The sequence below is a fragment of the Bidens hawaiensis genome, unplaced genomic scaffold (assembly GCF_021521415.1).
Source record: "Bidens hawaiensis isolate Kalapana, Puna unplaced genomic scaffold, B.hawaiensis_p1.1 tig00001461_1, whole genome shotgun sequence".
Lineage (NCBI taxonomy): Eukaryota > Viridiplantae > Streptophyta > Magnoliopsida > Asterales > Asteraceae > Bidens > Bidens hawaiensis.
In genome coordinates, this window is record NW_027491082.1 from 2973753 (window position 1) to 2995757 (window position 22005).

At 34.2% G+C, this 22005-nt stretch overlaps 1 protein-coding gene and 1 pseudogene across 1 annotated transcript; one reads left to right on the plus strand and one right to left on the minus strand.

The window, feature by feature from the left end:
- Positions 1-1468: 1468 nt before the first annotated feature.
- On the minus strand, positions 1469-8146 carry LOC143578879 (cysteine-rich receptor-like protein kinase 8). Its single transcript, XM_077062342.1, has 5 exons — positions 7339-8146; positions 4788-4913; positions 2668-2905; positions 2071-2221; positions 1469-1924 (listed from the first exon to the last, which is right to left on the minus strand). Exons 1-5 carry the CDS (start codon positions 8144-8146, stop codon positions 1598-1600), a joined length of 1650 nt encoding a protein of 549 aa, XP_076918457.1. The 3' UTR covers positions 1469-1597.
- A 7017-nt stretch (positions 8147-15163) lies between these two features.
- Positions 15164-16714, plus strand: LOC143578889 (benzyl alcohol O-benzoyltransferase pseudogene; annotated as a pseudogene).
- Positions 16715-22005: the final 5291 nt, after the last annotated feature.

The following is a 22005-nucleotide window of genomic DNA, read 5'->3' on the forward strand; positions in this document are numbered from 1 at the left end:
CTACCACCGTCGCTATTGTAGTTTTTTTTTTTTTTTTTTTTTTTTTTTTTTTTTTTTTTTGTAAAAAGTATTTTGACATAGGAGTGTTTTTATTATTTCTATTTCATTCCTACAATTTTTTTGGATACCAAACAACAAAAAATAATAATTCATTTTAAACCTATTGGTTAACCAAACAAGACAAAGGAATGATAATGATTTATTTCATTACCTTGTCCATTCCGTTCCTTCTGCCATTCCATTCTCCCTTTATTTTATAACCTCCAACCAAACATACCCTTACATCATCCGCAAATCTAAAACACAGCAAGTATACGTTTTTTTCTACTTCTTTCACCTATTTTACTGGGTTCGTCTGTAGAAAACGAATGGGTTCGTTCGTTAATTTGATACCATAGGCTATATACAAAACCAAAAAAAGATAGGGTTCGGACGAACCCGGTGACCATGCTGTACCTCCGCCACTGTATAACCTATAGTCTCGAGCCATTGAGCGAACCTATTCTTTTTCAACGAGCAAACCATGTGTCATCCTAAAAAAATATTTGAACCCATTAATTATGAAAATTTTAGTTAAAAATTTTTAGTAATGAATATTTTTTTTATAAAATATAAAAAACTTTAAAAATTGCTAACAAAAATTATAAATGGACTAATAATAACCTATTTATAGATTATAAATAAAGATCCAAATTATTCATAAAATTGTCCACTAAACCTAACCCAATTAGCATTCTTAAATATAATACCTAAGTGAAAATTAAATAAAAAACAAAAACAACATCCATCGCCTCAGCGACCGATAAATTATGTTTCTATCGACCAAACGACCATCGCCTCGTCGCCTTTACCAGTTCGCCTCAAGGCTTCAATCGTCGCCTTACCTGCCGCACTTTAACCAGATGACAACGGTCAATCGACTAACAATTTCTTTGATGAGCCTTCAATCGATCCAGACCTCACGACGAATCTTTCTTTGATTTTGTGTAATTAGATGGGTGATGAGTCTATATATATATATATGATGTGTGCATTTGTTATATTGAAAATGAGTTCTTTTTGGAGTCGCAATTGAAGATGTTATAAATCGTTTCCAAAGCATGAATATGAGTATGAAACAATTATAATATGTAATATCGTTTTTATCAAATATGACTTTGGGCCCGACCCGTTGGGGTCCAAAACTTTGACGCCAGAAAGAAACCGAGCACCGAAAAATACCAAACCCACTGAAAAAAATTTATAGCTCCGCCACTGGACAAACATAGCATGATTTACAAAAGGAGAGAATTAGTGTTAAAAAAGTAACAAGATTTACATTTCAATGATCAGCATGTAGTCTTAAATAGTAAAATCAAATAGTGTTTCTTAACGAAAACCATGAAATTTATGTGTGAGGAACCCTTTGAGCGGGTTAAACTCCAAGAATTATTCAGATTAGAGATAAGAGACCAAACAAACAAACAAACTTTGCAACATTTCTTTTCTTGATTTCATTTCAAATGGAATTACAATTTAAATACGAAAGAAATAACAATAAAGTGTTTAACATGGGAATTTGAAATACATGACTGTGAAGTGGTGAGATTTTGATATTTTAGTTTTCCATGATCGAATTACTGTTCCCCATGGAAGAACTTTGCCCCATCCCCGTAGAAGAATCGTGCTCTTGTAGGCGTGGCGTTTTGAGATCAATGTCATCTTGTGTGAAAGTTGTAGGTTCGGCTGGAAAGGGAAGCGTCGTAGAGACGCTATTAAGCATCTGAACGACTAAATCCATGGTTGGCCGATCAGTAGCCCTTTCTTGCACACACAGTAAGCCAATGTGGACACTTCTAATGATTTCATGCAATGAACTGGTTTCGGTCTTCATGTTGGGATCTATTAAGTTTGATGCTTGGTCATTTTTCAAGCTTTTCCATGCCTAAAATTAGATATTAAGAATTTTGTTTTTAGAATTCAAATGCTGCTATAGAAGAAAAGGCAAATTTTGTAACTGAATAGACTTCCTCAGATCCTGTTGGTGCAAATATATTGTTTCAGACCTGGTAATAATTTATGGACACTTACATAATCAGGAAGATATTCTTGGCACTCTCCGGTTTCAAAATTTTGGATTCTTTGACCTGTTACTATCTCTAGTATCAACACTCCAAAACTATAGACATCCAACTTTACTATAATATGGCCATGTAAGAAGTATTCAGGTGCCATATAACCCCTACAAGTGTACATGTTAAATAATTTGGCACTTTGTGGCACACAAATACACGTGTCTTGAACATTATTAATTTAGTCTACTACGTACAAGAGAACTTAGCCAGTCATGAAAAAAAAAAACACTCGTAATGACAGAATTAGGCATTGGACCATGTTATTTCTATACCCTTGGTACATGTGCGCCTCAGGATAAAAATAGAAACAAGCTCTGAAAGCTTGCCGGTTATGATCCCACGCCTTCTGTCTACATTGGTGGTTTTCATAGTCATGATGTAATGGAAAATCACTAGCTCGTTTAACATATAATTTTAAGAAAAACCACATTAGAACTATAATCATGCGGATTACATTTGAATACAAATTAAAGGGAATGACTGGGAATGTAGCAACAACATAATAAAGGTGTAGTTGTTCATGAAACAACTCACAAAAAGGAAGTGGACTTACGGAGTTCCAATAGGTTGCTCTGTGTCTCTCTGAGTTTCTAAGGTTTGAAACAATTTTGCAGTGCCAAAATCAGTAATTTTGGGTTCCAAATTTGCATCTAACAATACATTAGCGGCCTTCATATCACGATGAATAATCTTCGAACGAGAATCTACATGAAGATATAGTAGTCCCTTTGCAATGCCTTTAATGATATTATAACGTGTTTTCCAATCCAGAAGTACGCGTTTAGTTGCATCTACAGAAACCGACATTAGTAACACTATTTTTGTCACTACTAAAACTATATATAATTTGTTGATGAATTAATAAAACTAACTAGTCTACGGTGGGATCATGCATGTAGATAGTGAATTACACAACCTAAGGAAACCATAAGGTGTTGGGTTATGAAGGCTTCTAGGATGAAATAGCTAAGGGCCCGGCTATGGTTCCTAATTGTGTTTAACTCTAATCTTGTTTATTACGGAGTATATACATATATATCCCATCATGTAAGTTTAATTTTGGTTATGTGCAAATAAGAAAAACCTAGTTGTAGCTCGTGGATGTAGGTCCTTCGCTTGACAGAACCACGTTAAAATTCTTGTGTCGTTTGTATTTTCGTTTCTGCACGATATTCGTTTTGTGTGTTGGTTGTGTTGATATGCTTTTACGCGCCGCTTTGTTCCTAACAAGTAGTATCATAGCTTGGGCTCATTTTTAACACATGGCCGGTTCGTTGCATGGAAACAATTCCTAATTTGGTTTATTCTGGTTCTAAGATTGGAGATCAAGTTCGGTTGTGTTTTGGTCGAATTAAACCTTGGAACCATAGGTTTTTTCCGTTTGAAATACGTGTTCGACTTTATAAGCTGCCGTCACTGTTTGGAATTGCGTTTACATAAAAATAAAAAAGAGTAAATTAAATTTTTTTAGTCTATTATGTTTACACTATTTTTCAGTGGTTGGCTTTTATGTTTAAAAGGAATAGAATTTGTACTTTATGTTTTAAAATCTTGCGCATTCTATCATTTTTATTGATGGGTGTTCGACTTTCTATTTAATTATATTATTGTGTTTTTGTTTATTGCAATTATGTTATCCAAAGTCTTTGCTCATTATAATTATGTTATTTACGGTGTTTTTGTTCATTATAATTATGTTCATTATTTATGGTGTTTTTGTTCATTTTGTTGGGTTATTTATTGTAATTATGTTATTTACAATGTTTTTGTTGTTTGTATATACGGTCAGACGAATTATAGTGTTTTTTTTCATTATAATTATCTTATTTACAGTGTTTTTGTTCGTTGTAATTACGGTTAAACGAATTATAGCATTTTTGTTCATTGTAATTATGGTTAAGCATATCATAATTAATTGTGTATTTACCAACATATGTATTGGAGAGGACGGGACATCTATATGGGTAGGGTGCATGATTTCCAAACCATATGGTAACACCATCACCCCTTGTGGGTAGAGTGCATGACTTCATTTAATGACAAATGCTTGCAACATAAACTTGATTCCATACATAGCAAAGGTTGGAGAACTAAAAGGAATTAATAATTAATTACTACACATGTGGTTAGATGGGTGGTTTGTGGATACTTAAGAGTAGAATTGAAGTGACAATACAAGATTGACCTGTGCATCGATCCCTTAAGTGTCCCTCTCCTCTTATAGTGATTTAGTGCTCTTGATTTTTTTTAATTTGATTTGTTAATTGTTATGTTATTTATAGTGTCTAGTGCAACGTTTTGTATTCAAAAGTAGAGGTGCACAAACCGGTTTAAAACTTAAAACCGGTTTGGGTTGAAACCGGTTCGGTTTGGTAAACAAAAAGTCAAAACCAGTTTATGATCGGTTTTGGTTCGAGTTGAAACCGGTTTCTTGATCGAGTTATGATCGGTTTCGGTTCGAGGTTTGACTGGTTTTTGCACGGTTTTGGTTAACCGGTTTTGGGAGAGAAAATTACAAACCGGTTCCAAACCTATGGTTTCAATTGGTTTCAAACCGGTTTCTACATAATCGGTTTCACACCTGTTCAGTTTCGGTTCTGTTCAGTTAATCGGTTTATTTGCCCACCTCTACTCAAAAGGAGGTGTGTTTGCTCCTTAATCTTAGGAAACTACCAAATAAAAAATCATCAAGGCTTCCATTTGGTAAAAACTCTAATATGAGAAGTCGTTCACTTTCTTTAACACTGTAACCTAGCAGTTTAACCAAATTACGATGTTGAAGCCTTGCAACTATCGAACCTCATTCTCGAATTCTGTATCACGTTGGTGAGAACTTGTAAGCCTTTTTACTGCAATGGGTTTTCCGTCGTCAAGTGTACCCTAAATTCCATATGACAAAATAAATTAATGCATACGTAATAATATCAGGTTAGGAATCAAATGTAAAGGGTTTTCAAAGATTTATGAAATTTTATGGATGAATTTGTTTTTTTAATTAAAATAGATAAAACATAAGAATTCCAATATAATTGCTCGTAACTTATATCAATCATAAGCTTATAAGAGACTCAATACTAAATCAAATTAAGAAATCGAGAGAGCTGATAATCGGTTAAACTGAGAAATCGAAGAGCTATAACAAATACTCAAAACACAAACACATTTATTAAATATACCGAGTCAACATCCCTTTGTGACACATTTTATTATCACAAAATGTTTACTAGAACGAATATTTCCTTTGGTTTAATTTGTACGCATTTAAAAATATATAAAGCTCTCAAGGCTTTAAACATTATAAATGTTTGCCACGTACTTGTATATATAAGCTGGTGTGTAGAAATAGTAAAAAGAAAACCATAAGAACTTCCGTGCTCGTATAGCTATATCTTCAACTTTTCTATCCTAAACGTGTTCAATTTCTCAGAATTCATAAGAATTCAATAGAAATGGAATTAAAATCTTATGACATAGCATGTTCATTTTGTTAGAATTGGAATTTTAATTCCATTTTGATGTGTTCGGTTGTTAAAGAATTGGAATTCAATTTCTTTTATATTCTTTTAAATAAAAGGATTTCAAATCTTTCCAAAATGTGAAGGATTTCAAGTAAATTCATTGGAATCTTTCTCCATGTTTTTTTTGAACGAGGACAACGAATAAAACATTTTAGTTTTTTATTTTTTTTGTTTTTTATTTATATTTTGAGTTATTAATTTATTATTATTATTTTTGAATATTTTTAAGTGGTTTTTGATTTTAATAGAAAACCTTTAAAAAAATCATAACACAAAATATAAATAAAAAACAAAAAATCTAAAGAAACTAAAATATTTCTACCGTTATCCTGGTTAAAAAAAAAACAATTCCAATTCATTTGTGTTGATAGATTACAATTTATTTGTCAAACGAATACATCTAGAATGGAATTGGATTTCAATTTATTCCAATACCAATTCCAATTGGAATGTTCAGATTCCAAATCTAATTTTTCCAATTTCAAATCCTATGCAAATTTAAATTTCAATTCCAATTCCAATTCCATTCTATTAATTTGTGAAACAAACGCGACCTATATAAAATCAATTTGTTGCACTTTATCTTCTAATTCACACGGTACTTAGAAATGATTTATCGATCTCTACAAGTGGTAATTACCAAATATTTGAGTGGCTTAATTATACCTTGTAAACTACTCCAAATCCACCGCTTCCGAGCTTATTTTCTTCGGAGAAATTATTTGTTGCTGCTTTCACGGTTTCAAAGGAGTACTGATAAAATTCAGCTGAACCAATATTACATAGTTTTAGCCACCGGAAAAAAACAGGAATTAGAAGTTACTTTAAACAATTCGAAGAAATGGTGTGCTACGTTTTTTTAGATATTGAAACGAATGCCACTTGGAGTAGGTTCTTAATTACCAATGTTTTAAAACCCATACGTACACATCGGTGGAACCGGTTATGCCGGATTTTGGTAAGGTAAACGGTATTTAGAGCGCGGTATTTGTGGGCGGTTTACAAGGACATTGTATCGCCGGTTTTTTAAAAATGTCAGTTTAAATCGTCAAACTGGTTTTAAACCCAAGAGAATTTTGATATCTTTTTGTGGCCCATATTTTTGAAAAATGACTTTTGACATAGTTGATAAAATTAAATCGGGTAAGCATAGTAAATGATGATTTGTTAATTAACCAATTTTGTATCCTGCAAATCCAAGGTTGGTTTCTTCACATCTTCTGTAATTAATTAAGTTCGTATAAAAAGTACAAACTTCCTATTTGACTCGACAACTGTTCATTGTGATGTTTGATTGATATGTGATGTTTGATTGATATGTGATGTTTATTAATGTACTTTTAGGTTATTCTTTGAGTTGAAGTTTATATGGAACCACATGATAAACTATTCAACCCGATTACACATCCTGGTTCAACATTGTTAATTACCTTTATATAATAAACAATTACTAAGCAACAAACGAGGAGCTTACGTTGAATTTCTGGTGGAGGCTTCGTTTGCTTTTTCTTCTTTCTCAAACTCCTAAAGATACAAAGTACCGCGATTATCGTAACAACAATTACTACAACAGTAACAACTCCTAATATTATCAATAACCAAATTCGGGTCCTTTTATTCTTCTTTCCTGCAAAAATAAAGTAATGCCAAGGAAGTACAACGGTTACCAAATTTTTACCATTGTAAGATAAGAATACAATTCATACCTGGTGGTTGTGGTGATGGCTGCAAAATTGTTGGTGGTTGTTGTTTGACCTCATTAGTTTCGTTATAAAACTGTTGGCTGTCATATTTAATATTACACACAGGTAGAAAAAATTTTGCTGTAACTTTCCCATCAAGCCAATTTGAATATTGAGTTATATTATTGAAGCAGTTACTACACTGTTCCTTCTTTAGGTATGGGGTACACTGCACAAGCGCATAAATCCTAGCATCGTCCGGGCCAATTGTATCTCCAGTGGCAAATTTCAGTAGTGTGTCGCCTGCGGCTGCCTTAACGGTCAAGTTATTATACAGTTGTATGAGAGCTTTATTGAACTCATCAACGTTCGTAATTTGTGAGCCACGGCTTGAGTAGAAATAAATGTTTGCTTCTGTGTTTCCCACTATAATCTCGTTGGAGTATCTCAACATGCAGTAGTCATAGTTGCCTAATGCTTCCTTTTGGTTAGGGCACACTCGTCGCAAGTTAACAATGGAGTCATTAAGACAACTTTGACACACATCCAGGTTGATGTCGCCTCGGCAAAGGGCAATCGAGTTCACTCTATCGTCACCTAGGCCGGTTGAGAAATTGTAGAAACCAAAGCCGCTGTTTGTGGTGGGGAGGGCGGAGAGGGTGGTGTTGAGATTCTTTTCATACGTATCGCCTGCATCATACTTACCAAAATCTCCGCAGTAATGGTTAAGGATTTCGGGTTGAGCTAAGATATTGGTGGTGTTAGTATTGAGCAAATATGTGATAATAAAAGATAATAACCGTAAGGGCGGTTTTCCCACAAAAATGAACATATTTCCGATCTTGTGATTGAGAAGGAGATGGGATTAAGAAATCTTAGGTCATAAATAGAATGGCATCTATATATTCTTGGTAGAAAGTAAGAAGGACGGTGTAGTATGCATGGAAAATAAAAGGAAATAACCTACGGGAGTGTCAGTGAGGACCGTGTGGTCCATCCCCCACTCATTTTTACGCATGTTTAGGTCCATGTTTCCATCTTCATACATGAATTTCATTGAAATTTCCTTGATTTTGATATTTCTGGAATATTTTTTATAGACATATATCTAACGTATGGAAGGGACCAATATACAGATCAAACCTAAGTCGTAATTAAGAGGGGCAGACTCACCTTAAGGGGAATGGTGTGAGTGCATATGTTGTGTTTGATATGCGCCACATATGTTATGCGTCTAACATATGCGCCGCATATATTTGTATATATATACTTTGTTTGTTTTCATTTTTATGTAATCTTGATTCTGGATCAACAAAATTCTCTCTTGCTACTTTTCTGTTTTCTTTCATTATACCATTACAAATGGATTCACAGGAATGCATTGATTTTTCCCTTGTATAAACCAGTGTTTTGTTTTATTGGACGGTGTTGGATATTAAAGAGATCGAAAATTTTGAAGAGAAAATTACTTAAAATTGATCAAAATATTATTAAAATAGGCCTTAATCGGCTACCAGGATAGACTCTAGTGTTGCCATACATTTCTTCTAATTTTCTTTCAAAAAAGCAAATAAAAAAATGGCGCTAATTGCAGTTTGTGTTTATGTGATTTTGAAGTGGGAAAGACAAATAATATTTTTTAATGAAGGATTAGTGTACGAAAAAAAATATTATTTAACTAAATGAGAATAAATATTGGAAGTAAGATGTGAGAACTTTTTAAAAACTAATTAAGGAATTTTATGTTGTCGAACCATAGTGACTCCAGTCTTCAAAGCGTGCATGATGGTCATTGGTCAAATCATGAGCTGGCCCATGAGCATGATAGGGTCCCATAAATTCCCGGAACAAACAATACATGGTTAATAGAGACGACTAGAAACCAAAAATCACAATAAAGACGAATAAAGATGGCATGCTTTGTCAAAGGGTTACAGATTTGAACAATCTTTTAAGGCAAGTTGAGCTTTCGGAAATTAGTTACAAACGGGTTTGGCTTGAGACCCTTCGGACACGTTCACTGTGGGTTCCATGAAGACAGCCTTGTTTAAAGTCTATGGTCTTTCCTATTCCTTTGTGTTACCTTGGAACAATTAGGTGCCAAAGAAATTAAATATTTTCATGTGGAAAGCATAAATGAATAGATTAGCTACTAAAGAGGCCCTTTCTTTCAGAAACATACCTTTTGATTCGATTGGCCGTGGTTTGTGTGGTGTTGAGACCTCCTTAATCAGAAATGAATAAATTAACTTTCATGACAATGTTATTATTATTATTATTACTACTACTACTACTACTTAATCATGCGCGCATTGAACCCGATCTTCCTGAGACACCAAAACATGCTCATAAATGTCTCCAATTAGTATCTTTAATGCTCAATGACTTGAAATACAAAAGTGCGCTTAAAGTACCATTGTTCTAACGAAAAACTAATTAAAAACTATACAATTAAAATCATAGTATACAAGATTCAAACCTAACCATCAGTAATGCCCTAGGGTAACCTGAATATTTCGAGTACAGTGTCACCACCTAGCCAAAATTGGAATGGCTATGTGAAGAGATTATATAGGGGTTTAGATGATGGTGACAAAAAAACATGATGAGTATAAAATTATAAAGAATACGATATGATTCATAGTTCGTATATTCACATTTAATGTCAAGCATGGGCAAGTATTATAGATACGTGAAAATCCCGAATGCCCTACATAAATTTTGCAATCGTCCATTTAAATTGGTTTCAACTTTACTAGCCCAATAACCATAAGCATACCTCATTTATTCTTAGGCTTTAGCCCATGATTTTAAAAGTTTAAGTGTTTTATTTAAAAAAATCTAGCCGCAATTGTATAGAAAAAGAACTTGAGTAGCCACAGACAGCGCTCCCTTCGCCGGCTGAATTACGGACAAAGTGCTAACTTTATGTAATTTGTAAAGTGAATCACTCATTTGATGGCTAGTTTTATTGTTTTAATTTAATTGATCAAGAATATGGATTGGGGTTTAAAAAATTATATAAGTTATGAACTTTAGATTTAAACATTGTTTAGTTGAGTAGACGAGTTTAGATGCACATTAGCTTTTAAATTTCATTATGCATCTTAACGACGTTTTACGTACTTTTGTTAACCATATAAATTTAGTTTTTTTTCTTTTTTTTTATAATATGACCCGACCCAAACTGCATTGAAAAAGATTATTATCGTATAGAAATAAGCAAAAGACCCTATGAATTTCAGCCCCCCCATAAAAAAATTATGGGTCTGCCGCTAAGCAGCATTTTTCCTCAAATTCTGTAAATATGTTGTTGCGTTTTTTTTTACTATATTAAATCTGTTGTTATGGTCTTTCCTAAAGAAAATAACAAAGACAGTTTTGTTCAATTTGATCATTAATGCTTTGTTTTATTTTATAAATTGCTAATTGTATTAAAACATATTAATTATGGATCGAAAAAATATAATTCCATCATATTGTTTTATAAACTTTTATTAAATCTTCAAATTTATATGATACTTACCAATTAGTTGTTCAGGCGATGTCCAAATACTTGGGTTAGTATGTTGTGTTCCCTATCGTATCGCGTAGGTGCCCCTCTAGTTACATATAGAAGATATTTGCAAGCCAAAAATCATTTTTTTTCCATTAAGACATAAGGTTCAACATTAGAAATCCATGTTTCACTTATCAGACTAACGCGCAAACATGACACTGTGGTGTTTGATGCCATTGCAAATAGGGCCCCTAGAGATCTTGGTGTCACACTCTAAACAAACACAGAATTGTCTACATGGGTAGTACGCCATGGTTGCAGGATTAGCAAAGCAGTTCAAGCATGTGATAAACCCTTGTGGCAGCCTTGTGGCAAGGGCTTGGTTACTTCCCTCACTTGAAGCCTCTTGAGTTAACTTGCATATTTTCGCTTCCAAGTATCGCACTTTGATCTTCAACCTCTCCAGACGTTGTTGCGCCTCTTCTACCAGCGTCGTAAGTATAAAACTCTAGAATGAGAATTCCCATAAAGACCAACTCTAAATGCATTAAATAATTAACCAAAAATGAAAAATATATTACAGGGATGTCAATGAGGGATTCCGGCTCCTCAAACTCACGAAACAGACCATCATCTTCTGCTAGCGCTAGTTGTTCATTTTTAACACGAAAGCTGATGCGGATGTTAGGTGGAGAAGGATTTTGATGTTCAGATGGCCTAATTGATCCATTCATGTTACTGTTCACATGACTAGAGTCTTGGTCTATAGCTACATGCAAATTCGTACACATCAAAATTTAATATATACGTATGTAAAAGCACAAACTTTGTTAAAACTATATTTAATGAAAAATCAAACCTCTGGTATTGTTGGTTCCTGCTCTTCTTGTTATGGATGGTGCCATTACACAACACCAAAAGAGAAATTAGGGATACACAGAGAGATAGAGAAATGGGTATATAGAAAGTATTCGATGATACACCTATCGTGATGTAAGGAGATTATATTGGGGTTGAGACGATGGTGACACAAAAACATAATGATTATAAAATCATAAAGAATACGATATGATTCGCGGCTATATTCATGATTAATGCGAAGATAACCTTTTTTCTCAAATTTCGGAAATATATTCATGCGTTTTTTACTATAGTTAATCCGTCGTTAATGTCTTTCAAAAAGAAAAAACTAAATACATTTTTGTTCACTTTGATAATTAATGTTTTGTTTTTTTATATATACAAATTGATTACTATATTAAAACATGTTAATTAGGCCAACAGGATTTTAATAATCCAACATTTTTGTAATTGGTTGGTAATATTCCAACTCAAAAAATTCTTGACATCGGTCCCACCTTTCGTCATATGTTCTCATTGGACCCTTAAAAAAACTTAACTGCGTTGAGCTGTTTTCAAATTTTAAATTGATGTTTTAGGACTTTTGATTATAAAAAAAGGATATTAGTCGAGTGACGTAAAACTTATCTCGAAGCGTGCTCCAAACTGCTTGATTTTTGTTAACTGAAGTTTAAACACCCAAATTAAAGCACGATTTCGTTGTTTGAAGTACCATTTCGAGTGAAGTTTTACATCAATCGACTCGTATTATCCTTCCGGTCAAAATCTTAAAACACAAGTTTGAAATTCGTAAAAACCTTAACGGGGTTAAATTTTTTTTAATGAGAGTCCAATGTGAAAAAATAGGGTGAAAGGTGGGACATGTGACAAGAAAATTTTGAGGTGTTAAAATCAATTCGTCTATTAATTATCGATCAAAAACAAAAACTATAGTTCCTGACATCTTTTTTCTAATGTAAAATAAGAACATGGTTTGGATTTGAGTATAAGTTAACCCAATGATATATTTTGGGCAAATTGGAAATAAACAATCTAATTTTTTGCGTATTGATAATAATCCCGTTTTAGAAATACCTGTCAACGGTCCAACATTTCCACTATTTTCTATCAATAGTCCTTCATTAAAAAACACTTAACGTTGTTAAGTTTTTTCCCCCGATTTTCAAACCAATGTTTTAGTGCTTTTGAACGGAAGAAGAATATAAGTTGACTGATGTAAAACTTACTCGAAACGGTGATCTAAGCGACGAAACGATGTTTTAATTCGGGTGTTTGAATTTCCAATTTACAAAAATCAAGCCAATCACCGTTTTGAGATAAGTTTTACATCAGTCGACTCATATCCATCTTCCGTTCAAAAGCCATAAAACATCGGTTTGAAATTCGGTCCATTGAGAGTAAAATAGTCGAAATGTTGGACCAATGGTAGGGAATTTTAAAGATGAGATTATTATCGGCTAATACACAAAAGATGGGATTATTTATTTCCTAGTTAGATATACCGATTGTTGTGGCGGTTCGAATTAAATATATATATATATATATATATATATATATCGAAACATAGATAAAAATTTGCACGATGCAACTATATATTCAGAATTTTATAAAATATATTATATTTGAAAAGAAAAAAAATGCTACATCGATTTTTCGAAACCATAAAAATGAATGTCGATATCGATTTCGATAATAACGATGCTGGTCCTAAGGAAGACAATGAAATTCGAACCGGAAGAAAAACCAAAATCCGAAACATTAAGTTGTGGGACATGTTTGAGAATACTTTTAATTTTCTTTTAAGACAAATATAGAATTTGTAATACCCAACCTGCTTACTCAACAAGATAGCCCCACTAAGATCATTGACCAAAATAATGATAGAATGTAAATATAATTCCCTGATTTGCTAAAAGATTCACTTTTAAACTAAAATAGTTAAAAGAGAACAAATTATATATACCAAAACTTATAACTTACTCTAAAACTTATATTATAATGTAACCTCAACCAAAAGCTCTGGTATCACTTAAAACTTGACACATGTTTAAAAGATATTACTAAGAAAACTTAGAAAATTAACTATTGGTGGGGGTACTAATGGGGTGATTTGCGTTATTACTTATAAATGTTCACAATTTTGTACATAAGTAATAATATTAAAAGGTGGTGGAGCAACCGGTGTTCGTCCATTTGTAAAATTTCCACAACTATATATCAAAAGAAAGGAAACGTAACGTAATTGACTAAACACGTACAACTAGTTCCTTTTGTTCACCTCATCAAAAGCATATAAAGAAACAAACAAAGAAAACAAAGCACGCTTCTCTTAATGTTTCATTAGTAGTAGAAAATTCAAAAAGCTCAAATTCAACTTGTTTAATTTCAATGAACTTCATTTCAAACTTGGTTTGTTTGAAACCTTTTATCTAAAACTAAAACCCGACAGTAAATATTTTTTCAATATTAAATTTCTTATTTATTATTTATTCAATTATATTCATCTACACACGTAGTTGTGTTTTTTAAAAATTATATAATAAACAAATAGGTCAAAAGTGAAAAAAAAACGTGTGCAAAAGGTTAGAGATTGAAGGGATGGGTAAAAGGACTGTTTTGCCGACACATGCTAATCATATGTTATGACTTAACTTAAAAAAACTAACGAAGCTAGTCATAAAGGATAAAATCTGAATAAAAAATATTAAAAGAAAAAAAAAAGACAACCATAATGATTTTAAATATTAAGGTTTTAACTTGAAAGTTGAAACAAACATAAAACTTTGTCAAGTATATTAAAAAACAGAAGAAGAAAAGCAAACACGCCTCTCATTAAGTGTTTCATTAGTAGTAGGAACTTGAAAGTGAGACTTGTAAACTAATCGAGCAAACCGCTCAAAAGCTCAAATTTAACTCGTTTAATTTAAAAACGTTTGAGTTCAAGCTTTGCTTATTTCAAACCGTTTATCTAAAGTTCTAAACCAAAGCCTAACTCGTAAATATTTTTTCATTCACAAGTTTTATTCCTTCGTTATTTATTTAATTATATTTATATATATACACGTACTTGCGTATATACAAAAAACTATATTTTATTTATAAGACTATAACATAGCATTGTACGTACTTGATAGTAGGGTTGTTCACGAGTCGAGCCCGAGTCGAGCCAGGGTGTTTTCGATCTCGGGCTCGAAATTAAACGGGGAAATTTAGTTAGGCTCTAGCTTGATTTTGAAGTTAAACGAGCTTAAGATCGAGCCAACGATCCAAGCCATGACCCGAGCCGAGCCAGAGTCGATTTTGGCTCGGTTACAAAAATGATCCAAATCAGCTCACGATGTTTTAAATTAATTTTTTATAGCTAGTTTTAATCGAGCTTTTTTCGAACAAGCCACGAGCCCGAGCTTCGAGACTCGAGCTTTTTGAACATTATTAAGACGGCTTAATTTCACGTTGAATACCTTAGAAGTAAACACGTAACAATAATTCACACCAAAATCTAACAACCATCGAAAGCCCAAATTAGGTATGCCGGAAATCAACATCACCGTCCGGAGACATGCACCGGAGCTCATCGTTCCGGCCACCCCCACACCACGAGAGCTCTAGCCTCTCTCCGACATTGATGATCAACAAAGATTCCGGTTGCAAATTCCGGTTATAATGGTTTACCGTAGTGACCCAAGCATGAGTAATATTAATCCAGCGAGTGTGATAAGAGAGGCGTTGGCTAAGGCGTTGGTGTTTTATTATCCGTTTGCGGGTCGGTTAAAGGAAGGTCCGGCGGGGAAGCTGATGGTGAACTGCTCCGGCGAGGGTGTGTTGTTTATCGAGGCCGAGGCGGACGTTACAGTGAGTCAACTCGGAGATGGAATTCATCCGCCGTTGCCGTGTATAGATGACCTCCTTTATGATGTCCCGGGCTCTAGTGTCATACTCAATTCGCCACTGCTACTCAGATAAATTTTGTCATGCACAAACTATGTTAACACTAGAGTAATTATTATTACGTTTTTTTTAAACTAGTGTTAACATAATTACTGTTATGTTTTGTACACTTATCATGTTACAAATGTTTGTATAATAATTAATCTTAACGTATTCTTAGAAGTATTGACAAATTTTGATTGTTAATGATAGGTGACACGACTGCTATGTGGTGGTTTCATATTCGCCACACGACTAAACCACACCATGAGTGATGCAGCCGGACTCGTACAATTCCTGTCCGGGTTAGGCGAAATAGTTCGTGGTGTCACTTCACCATCAACACTACCCGTGTGGCAAAGAGAGGTGCTTTGTACAAGTGGCCATGCCATACCACCCAGTCCACCCATGTCAACATTTAATCATAAACTAGGATATAATAGCAAGGATAACATGGTACACAAGTCATTATTCTTTACCACCAATGATATTTTAGCTTTTCGTAGGCTCGTTCCGACACACCTACAAAGATGTTCCACTTTTGAGGTGCTAACTGCTTGCCTCTGGCGGTGTCGCACCATAGCTCTCCAACCTGATCCCGAAGAGGAAATGCCCATAATGTGGCCTGTGAATGCACGTAAAATGTTAAACGACCCACCTGTCCCGGTAGGATATTATGGAAATGTTGTGGCTTTCCCCGTTGCAATTTCAACAGCTCGAGATCTATGTACCAAACCATTAGGTTACGCATTGGAGCTTGTGAAGAAAGCCAAATCAGATGCTACTAAAAACCGCGTTGGATCTGTTGGTGACCTAATTGCATTCAAAGGACGGCTCCATTTTACATCTGTTAGAGGTTACAATATCTCGGATTTAACTCGAGCCGGGTTTGATACCGTGGATTTGGGATGGCGGAAGCAAGTGTATGGAGGGACTGTAAGAGCTAGAGCAGGGGTTAGTTTCTATGTTCCTTTTACAAACAATAAAGGAGAGTCTGGAATCTTGATACTTGTATGTTTGCCAAGCGGAGTCATGATGGATCGATTTGTTAAAGAGGTAAATAATATGTTGGTACTAGGAAAGAACGTGTCACCCGCTCTTTCAAAACTATAATTTCGATGTTGGTGACTGCGCGATATGATTTGAGGCATCCTCGTTTATTATGAAATAAACGTATAAGCGAGTGTATTACCTACGACTTTGTAACACATTGTATACCCATATTACCCCTATATGATGAAGTTTAGGTTCATATTTGTATAAACACATATGATTACATTGTTATGTCATATTTGTATAGTATTCTGTGACTTCCATTTATGATTCTCTTCTGTTATGCTACATTTTTACTTCTTTGTTTTCTTATGTGCATTTGATTATTTCGTTGGCTTGATCACCTAAAATTCCCCACCAGTGAGTGTTTAGGTGCTCAATCAAAGCTTATTGAATGTATGACTGTATGAGTGGTGTGACCACAGACCACCTGGGCATGTAAGTTATATTTTTTGTTGTTGTGCTGTAGTCATTAACTGATTAACGGTTATTGATCAGATCATTTGACATAACCAAAAAGAGTCTATATGACTTGAATGAAGAATTATTTCAGGATGAAAGTAGCTTACTTGTGTTGTCTTAACTCTTAAGCAATGATAACCCCAGAGGCCTGAAATTTCTATGTTTTAACGAATATATTTTAAGTTTTTTTTATTCATATATATATTTTTTAAATATATATTTTACGGCCCATTTTTGTTCGTGAAAAGGTATATGAAGGATCCTTGCCTTTCACTCATAAGTTTGGCGGCGGATGTACTTTCAAAGCCCCTTCCGAAGCATCGGTTTAATCTGCTTCTATCGAAGGCTGGACTTGTCTCGGGAAAACCCATCTTGCATGTGACATCCGTGGCAAAACCGAGTACACCTTAGTACTTACAAACTCGAATAAGCGTTTAACCGCTTATTGCGTAACGAACAAACGAATAACCAAACGGGTCTGGTTATGGTCCGGATATCCCGGGGTGCCATCTATAAGTGATATACGATCTATGCAAGCTAAAATATTAGTAATATGGCCTTAGTTCGGTAGCAAACAAGTTAAACGAAAACATGCTCGTTTAACTACCCGTTATAGATTTAAACGCAAAAGATAGTTACAAACCAAGCATTGTATCATCCGTTAAGCCGAAAAAGACTTACCAAACACTTATTGGAAATGTTTTAAGCGATCCGTGAAAATATTTTTGATTTTTACAAACATATAGTATGTTTTTATAAATTTACACAAAAATAGCCGAAAAACGCTCGTTTTCCCTCCGTTTGTCGCACCCAATATATTTTTGTCGCCAAAAACCGAACCCGAAATAAATTTGGACTCAGCATTTCACGTTCGGGCATGTAAATCGAGAAAAGTGGGCCTAATGGGCCCAAAAGGGGGCCCAACAAGCCCAGCCCGCCAAAAAAGACTTTTTTACCCTTGGTTTTCCTTTAAATATTAAACAAGTTTAAGATATTTTGTGAAATCATTTTCATGAGAATTCTGGACACAAGCAGCTCTCCATCAAAAACCAGCAAGAAACTAGGTATAAATGTCATAAATAATCGATTTTCGGCTTGTTTAAACTCGATTAATATCATATAAACATAGCTTGATTGCCAAAAATCATTCCTAACCATGTAAAAACTCTAAAAATGGTCCATAAACATGTTTTGATCATACACATGGTGAGGAACCTGGTATAATAGTTTTTTTGGCCATAAACACGGATTAAAGGGTTGAAACGGCGTTTTTACGGTTCAAAAGTTCGTCTTTGTGCACTAGCCGAAACCCTAAGTTAAGGGCTGTTATGTTGATGAAAAATTGCTTGTTTTGTGATATAGGACTTTTATCTAGCTTGCATAGAAGCACAAGAACTTGAAAACTTGGTTAGAAAGTCGGAAACGAGCCAAACCAGCTAAGGTAATGCCGAAACACTCGCTTACGGGCTGTTTAAGTTAAGGTTGTGATGTCCATATTTTTAGGCCTTGAAATTTTGCAGAAACATCAGGGACCATGTCAATAAGTCCCTGTTTAAATTTGGTAATTTTTCGACCATCCGATAATATTTGGCGAATTTATTACCGAATTGGGACATTTATTGAAGAAAAATAGCTAAAATACTTCAAAAATTATGAACTTTTTGTGGGAACTCAGATTTGATGTATTTTGATCATATATGAATTTTGGGATCATTTGGAGAAGTCTAAAGGTGTTTTGTGTATATGCGTTCGTGTGAATTTTTATAGCCGAATTTGGGTCGAAAAGAATATTGCACGAGCTTTTTACATTCTGGAATTGATACAGGTTGATTTGGGACATGATTTGAGCATTTAGGAATTTTTGTGGAATTTTTGGAAATTTATTGGGGTAAACGGACGATTTTCAGGCGAAATATAGCTGACAAAATGAATTTTTATAAATTAATAATTCAGTAAATAATTCCAGAAATATTTTTATAAAAATCTACATATTTTAATTGATAAGTGGTTAATTTTCATAATTTAATGATTAACGGTTAATTAATTATGTTAATTTAAAGATTAAACAAATTCAGTTTTTATAAAAACCGGCAAGTTCGCGACTAGCGAACCTGCGGGAATATCAAAACACCAAGAGTGATCAAAAACCATATTTTCAGATTAATTAAGTAAAAACGAACTTTTCTATGAGACTGGACAATCCGGGTGGATTGTGCGCGTTTCTTCTCAAATCAAACTGAATAAACGGAAACGGGCCCCGTGGCTAATCCGGGACCCCAGTATGTGATCATTCCTTATAACTTAATCATTTTATTAACCAATACATTTACCCAAGCTTATTTTCCCATAACTGTTTTCTGAACGCGTAAACGAACAACTTGGCCCAGCTGGGAAAACGGGAATCTGAGCCAAGTTCAGTTTGAAGTATTAGACATTGAACAACATCACAACCTAAGCCTATTGCCACCTTCTGGGCGTTCTAGCTATACCCAGATTAGTTATACAGCCAGTTTAGTACTGAGATTATAATAATATTAAAATATTAATATTATTATAATATAGACTATAGGGACTAAGTGATAGCAAGGGAAACGAACCCCGAGCTGACCTCGCACTGAGTGCCTACAAAACTGTGAGTTTCATGACCCCACTCTTTAAACTATTTTACGAACTTTTGGGGTGGAAAGCATGTTTATACACGTTATCTATCTGAAAATGGATCAGGATATAAAATATATGAACATTTATATATGAAAAGTCCCTACAAACATAATGATTGACTACGTGCTGATGAAAGATGATTATTATTGTTGATTGATATATTGAGTGGAGATAATACGAATTGTAAAACATAATGAAATTACACGTGACAGCATGTTTATACAAACACGTTATGTAATGTTAAACATAAGTACTTTGGGAGACAACGTGGTCTGTAATGGCCATGGGGATAACGTGGTCTGTGATGATTATGGGGCTACTGTGGGCGGAAGGGGGGCCACAATAGTAACAAACTAAAGTTGAGTATGGCCTATGAGCCAAGTTCTACTGTAATTTACTAAACTAAAGTTGAGTATGGCCTATGAGCCAAGTTCTGCTGCAACTTATAAACTAAAGTTGAGTATGGTCTATGAGCCAAGTTCTGTTGCAACTTATAAACTAAAGTTGAGTATGGCCTATGAGCCAAGTTCTGCTGCAACTTATAAACTAAAGTTGAGTATGGCCTATGAGCCAAGTTCTGCTGCAACTTATAAACTAAAGTTGAGTATGGCCTATGAGCCAAGTTCTGCTGCAACTTATTAAACGAACTAACTTGATTATGACATGAATGTTAAGAAATGTGATTATGCGTATTGTGGGCGAATGGGGAGCCACAGTATTTGGTGATACGTGATAAATACTATATGTGTATATGTGTCTATATACATGATATGTGATTAGCCGTAGGAAATACTATGTGTAGAATATACTAATTATTTGCATGTACACTATATAATGTTTGAGTTTACGTGGAATCATTGTGGGTGGAAGGGGGACCACAGTGGTTGATGTTAACACGGAACCGTTGTGGGCGGAAGGGGGGGCCACAGTGGTTGAGTTTATGTGGAACCGTTGTGGGAGGAAGGGGGTCCACAGTGACTGGTTAAACACGGAAATTGGAAACAGGTAGTACGAACAAACAATCACAATTTTACCGAAATTTCGAATTTATATTATAAACTTACATGTGTGCATATGCACACACAAGGATATGGCTGTACATATTTATACAAACGTAAATACATATTTTTACATACGCGCGTACATACAAACTATAACTGTGTGGTACACAGAACTGATTTCGTTAAACTTATGAAACTCACCAACTATTCGTAGTTAACCTGTTTTAACATGCTTTTCAGGTAATCATATATGATAAGTAATTTCCTGTGCGTTACGTGTCTGATTGGTGATTGATGTCATGGGCATTTGAGTTAGAAGTAAAGTAATTGAAGAACCGGTTTGATTGTATCACCTAGTTTGTAAAAGATGTTAGAATGATATAATATATTGTAAATTAGTTAGTAATGTTTCTTTATGAACAATGTATTTGATACCAGTTGTATCTGTTGCATTTCCGTTTTACGCTTACGCAATTCGCTTAACGGGGTGTGACATTGCGGGACCATGTTAACTAATTTCCCGCTCCACATTCTATTTGTAATTTGGAAATCAATATCTGGGATGGGATGAAATGAAAACTACTCTTAAAAAAAATTAAAAACTTCTAAAAAATTATTTTTAACTTTTATTAAAAAAATTGTAGTTTTTTCCCCATTATTCTTATATCTTGATGTTGTTTAAAAAAAACATCGTCGGTGAAGTGGACATGTGTAATAGTGTACATTGCATATATACAAGAGTATAAATACAACACCATTGTACATGTTTGATACATAGATTCGATTGGGTGTTCATAATCTGGAGTAAAAGGATTCGAACCTTTGCATGCCGGTACCAAAAACCGATGCCTTACCACTTGGCTATACTCCATACAACCTGCTTTGGACGGTAAACGGGGAAAGGGTGGAGAGAGGGAAGGGGGAAGCAAAGCTTGAAGAACGAGCCGAGCCGCGCAAAGACACGGGGATATATCAAGTAAGCAGAAACTATTCTATGCATACAATGTAAGACTAATGCACACATCGAATACACATTCATACGTATGTGTAATACAATACTAATGCACATGTGATTACATCAACTTTTATATATTTTTGGTATATAATACAACATTATTGCGCATACACAATACACAAATATTGAATATATGCAATTAAACTGTAACATCTCGGGAATGCCCTGATTAATTTTGGGCTAAAAATGCAAATTCTGAAAGTTAAAGGACT

Excerpts from the sequence above, each read along its gene's own strand:
- LOC143578879 (XM_077062342.1), bottom strand. The coding sequence starts at position 8,146 with ATGTTCATTTTTGTGGGAAAACCGCCCTTACGGTTATTATCTTTTATT. Across the intron at positions 4,914-7,338 it reads GCCATCACCACAACCACCAG|GTTCGATAGTTGCAAGGCTT; the intron begins GTATGAATTGTA and ends TTCGAGAATGAG. Across the intron at positions 2,906-4,787 it reads CCTTGATGATTTTTTATTTG|ATGCAACTAAACGCGTACTT; the intron begins GTAGTTTCCTAA and ends CGGTTTCTGTAG.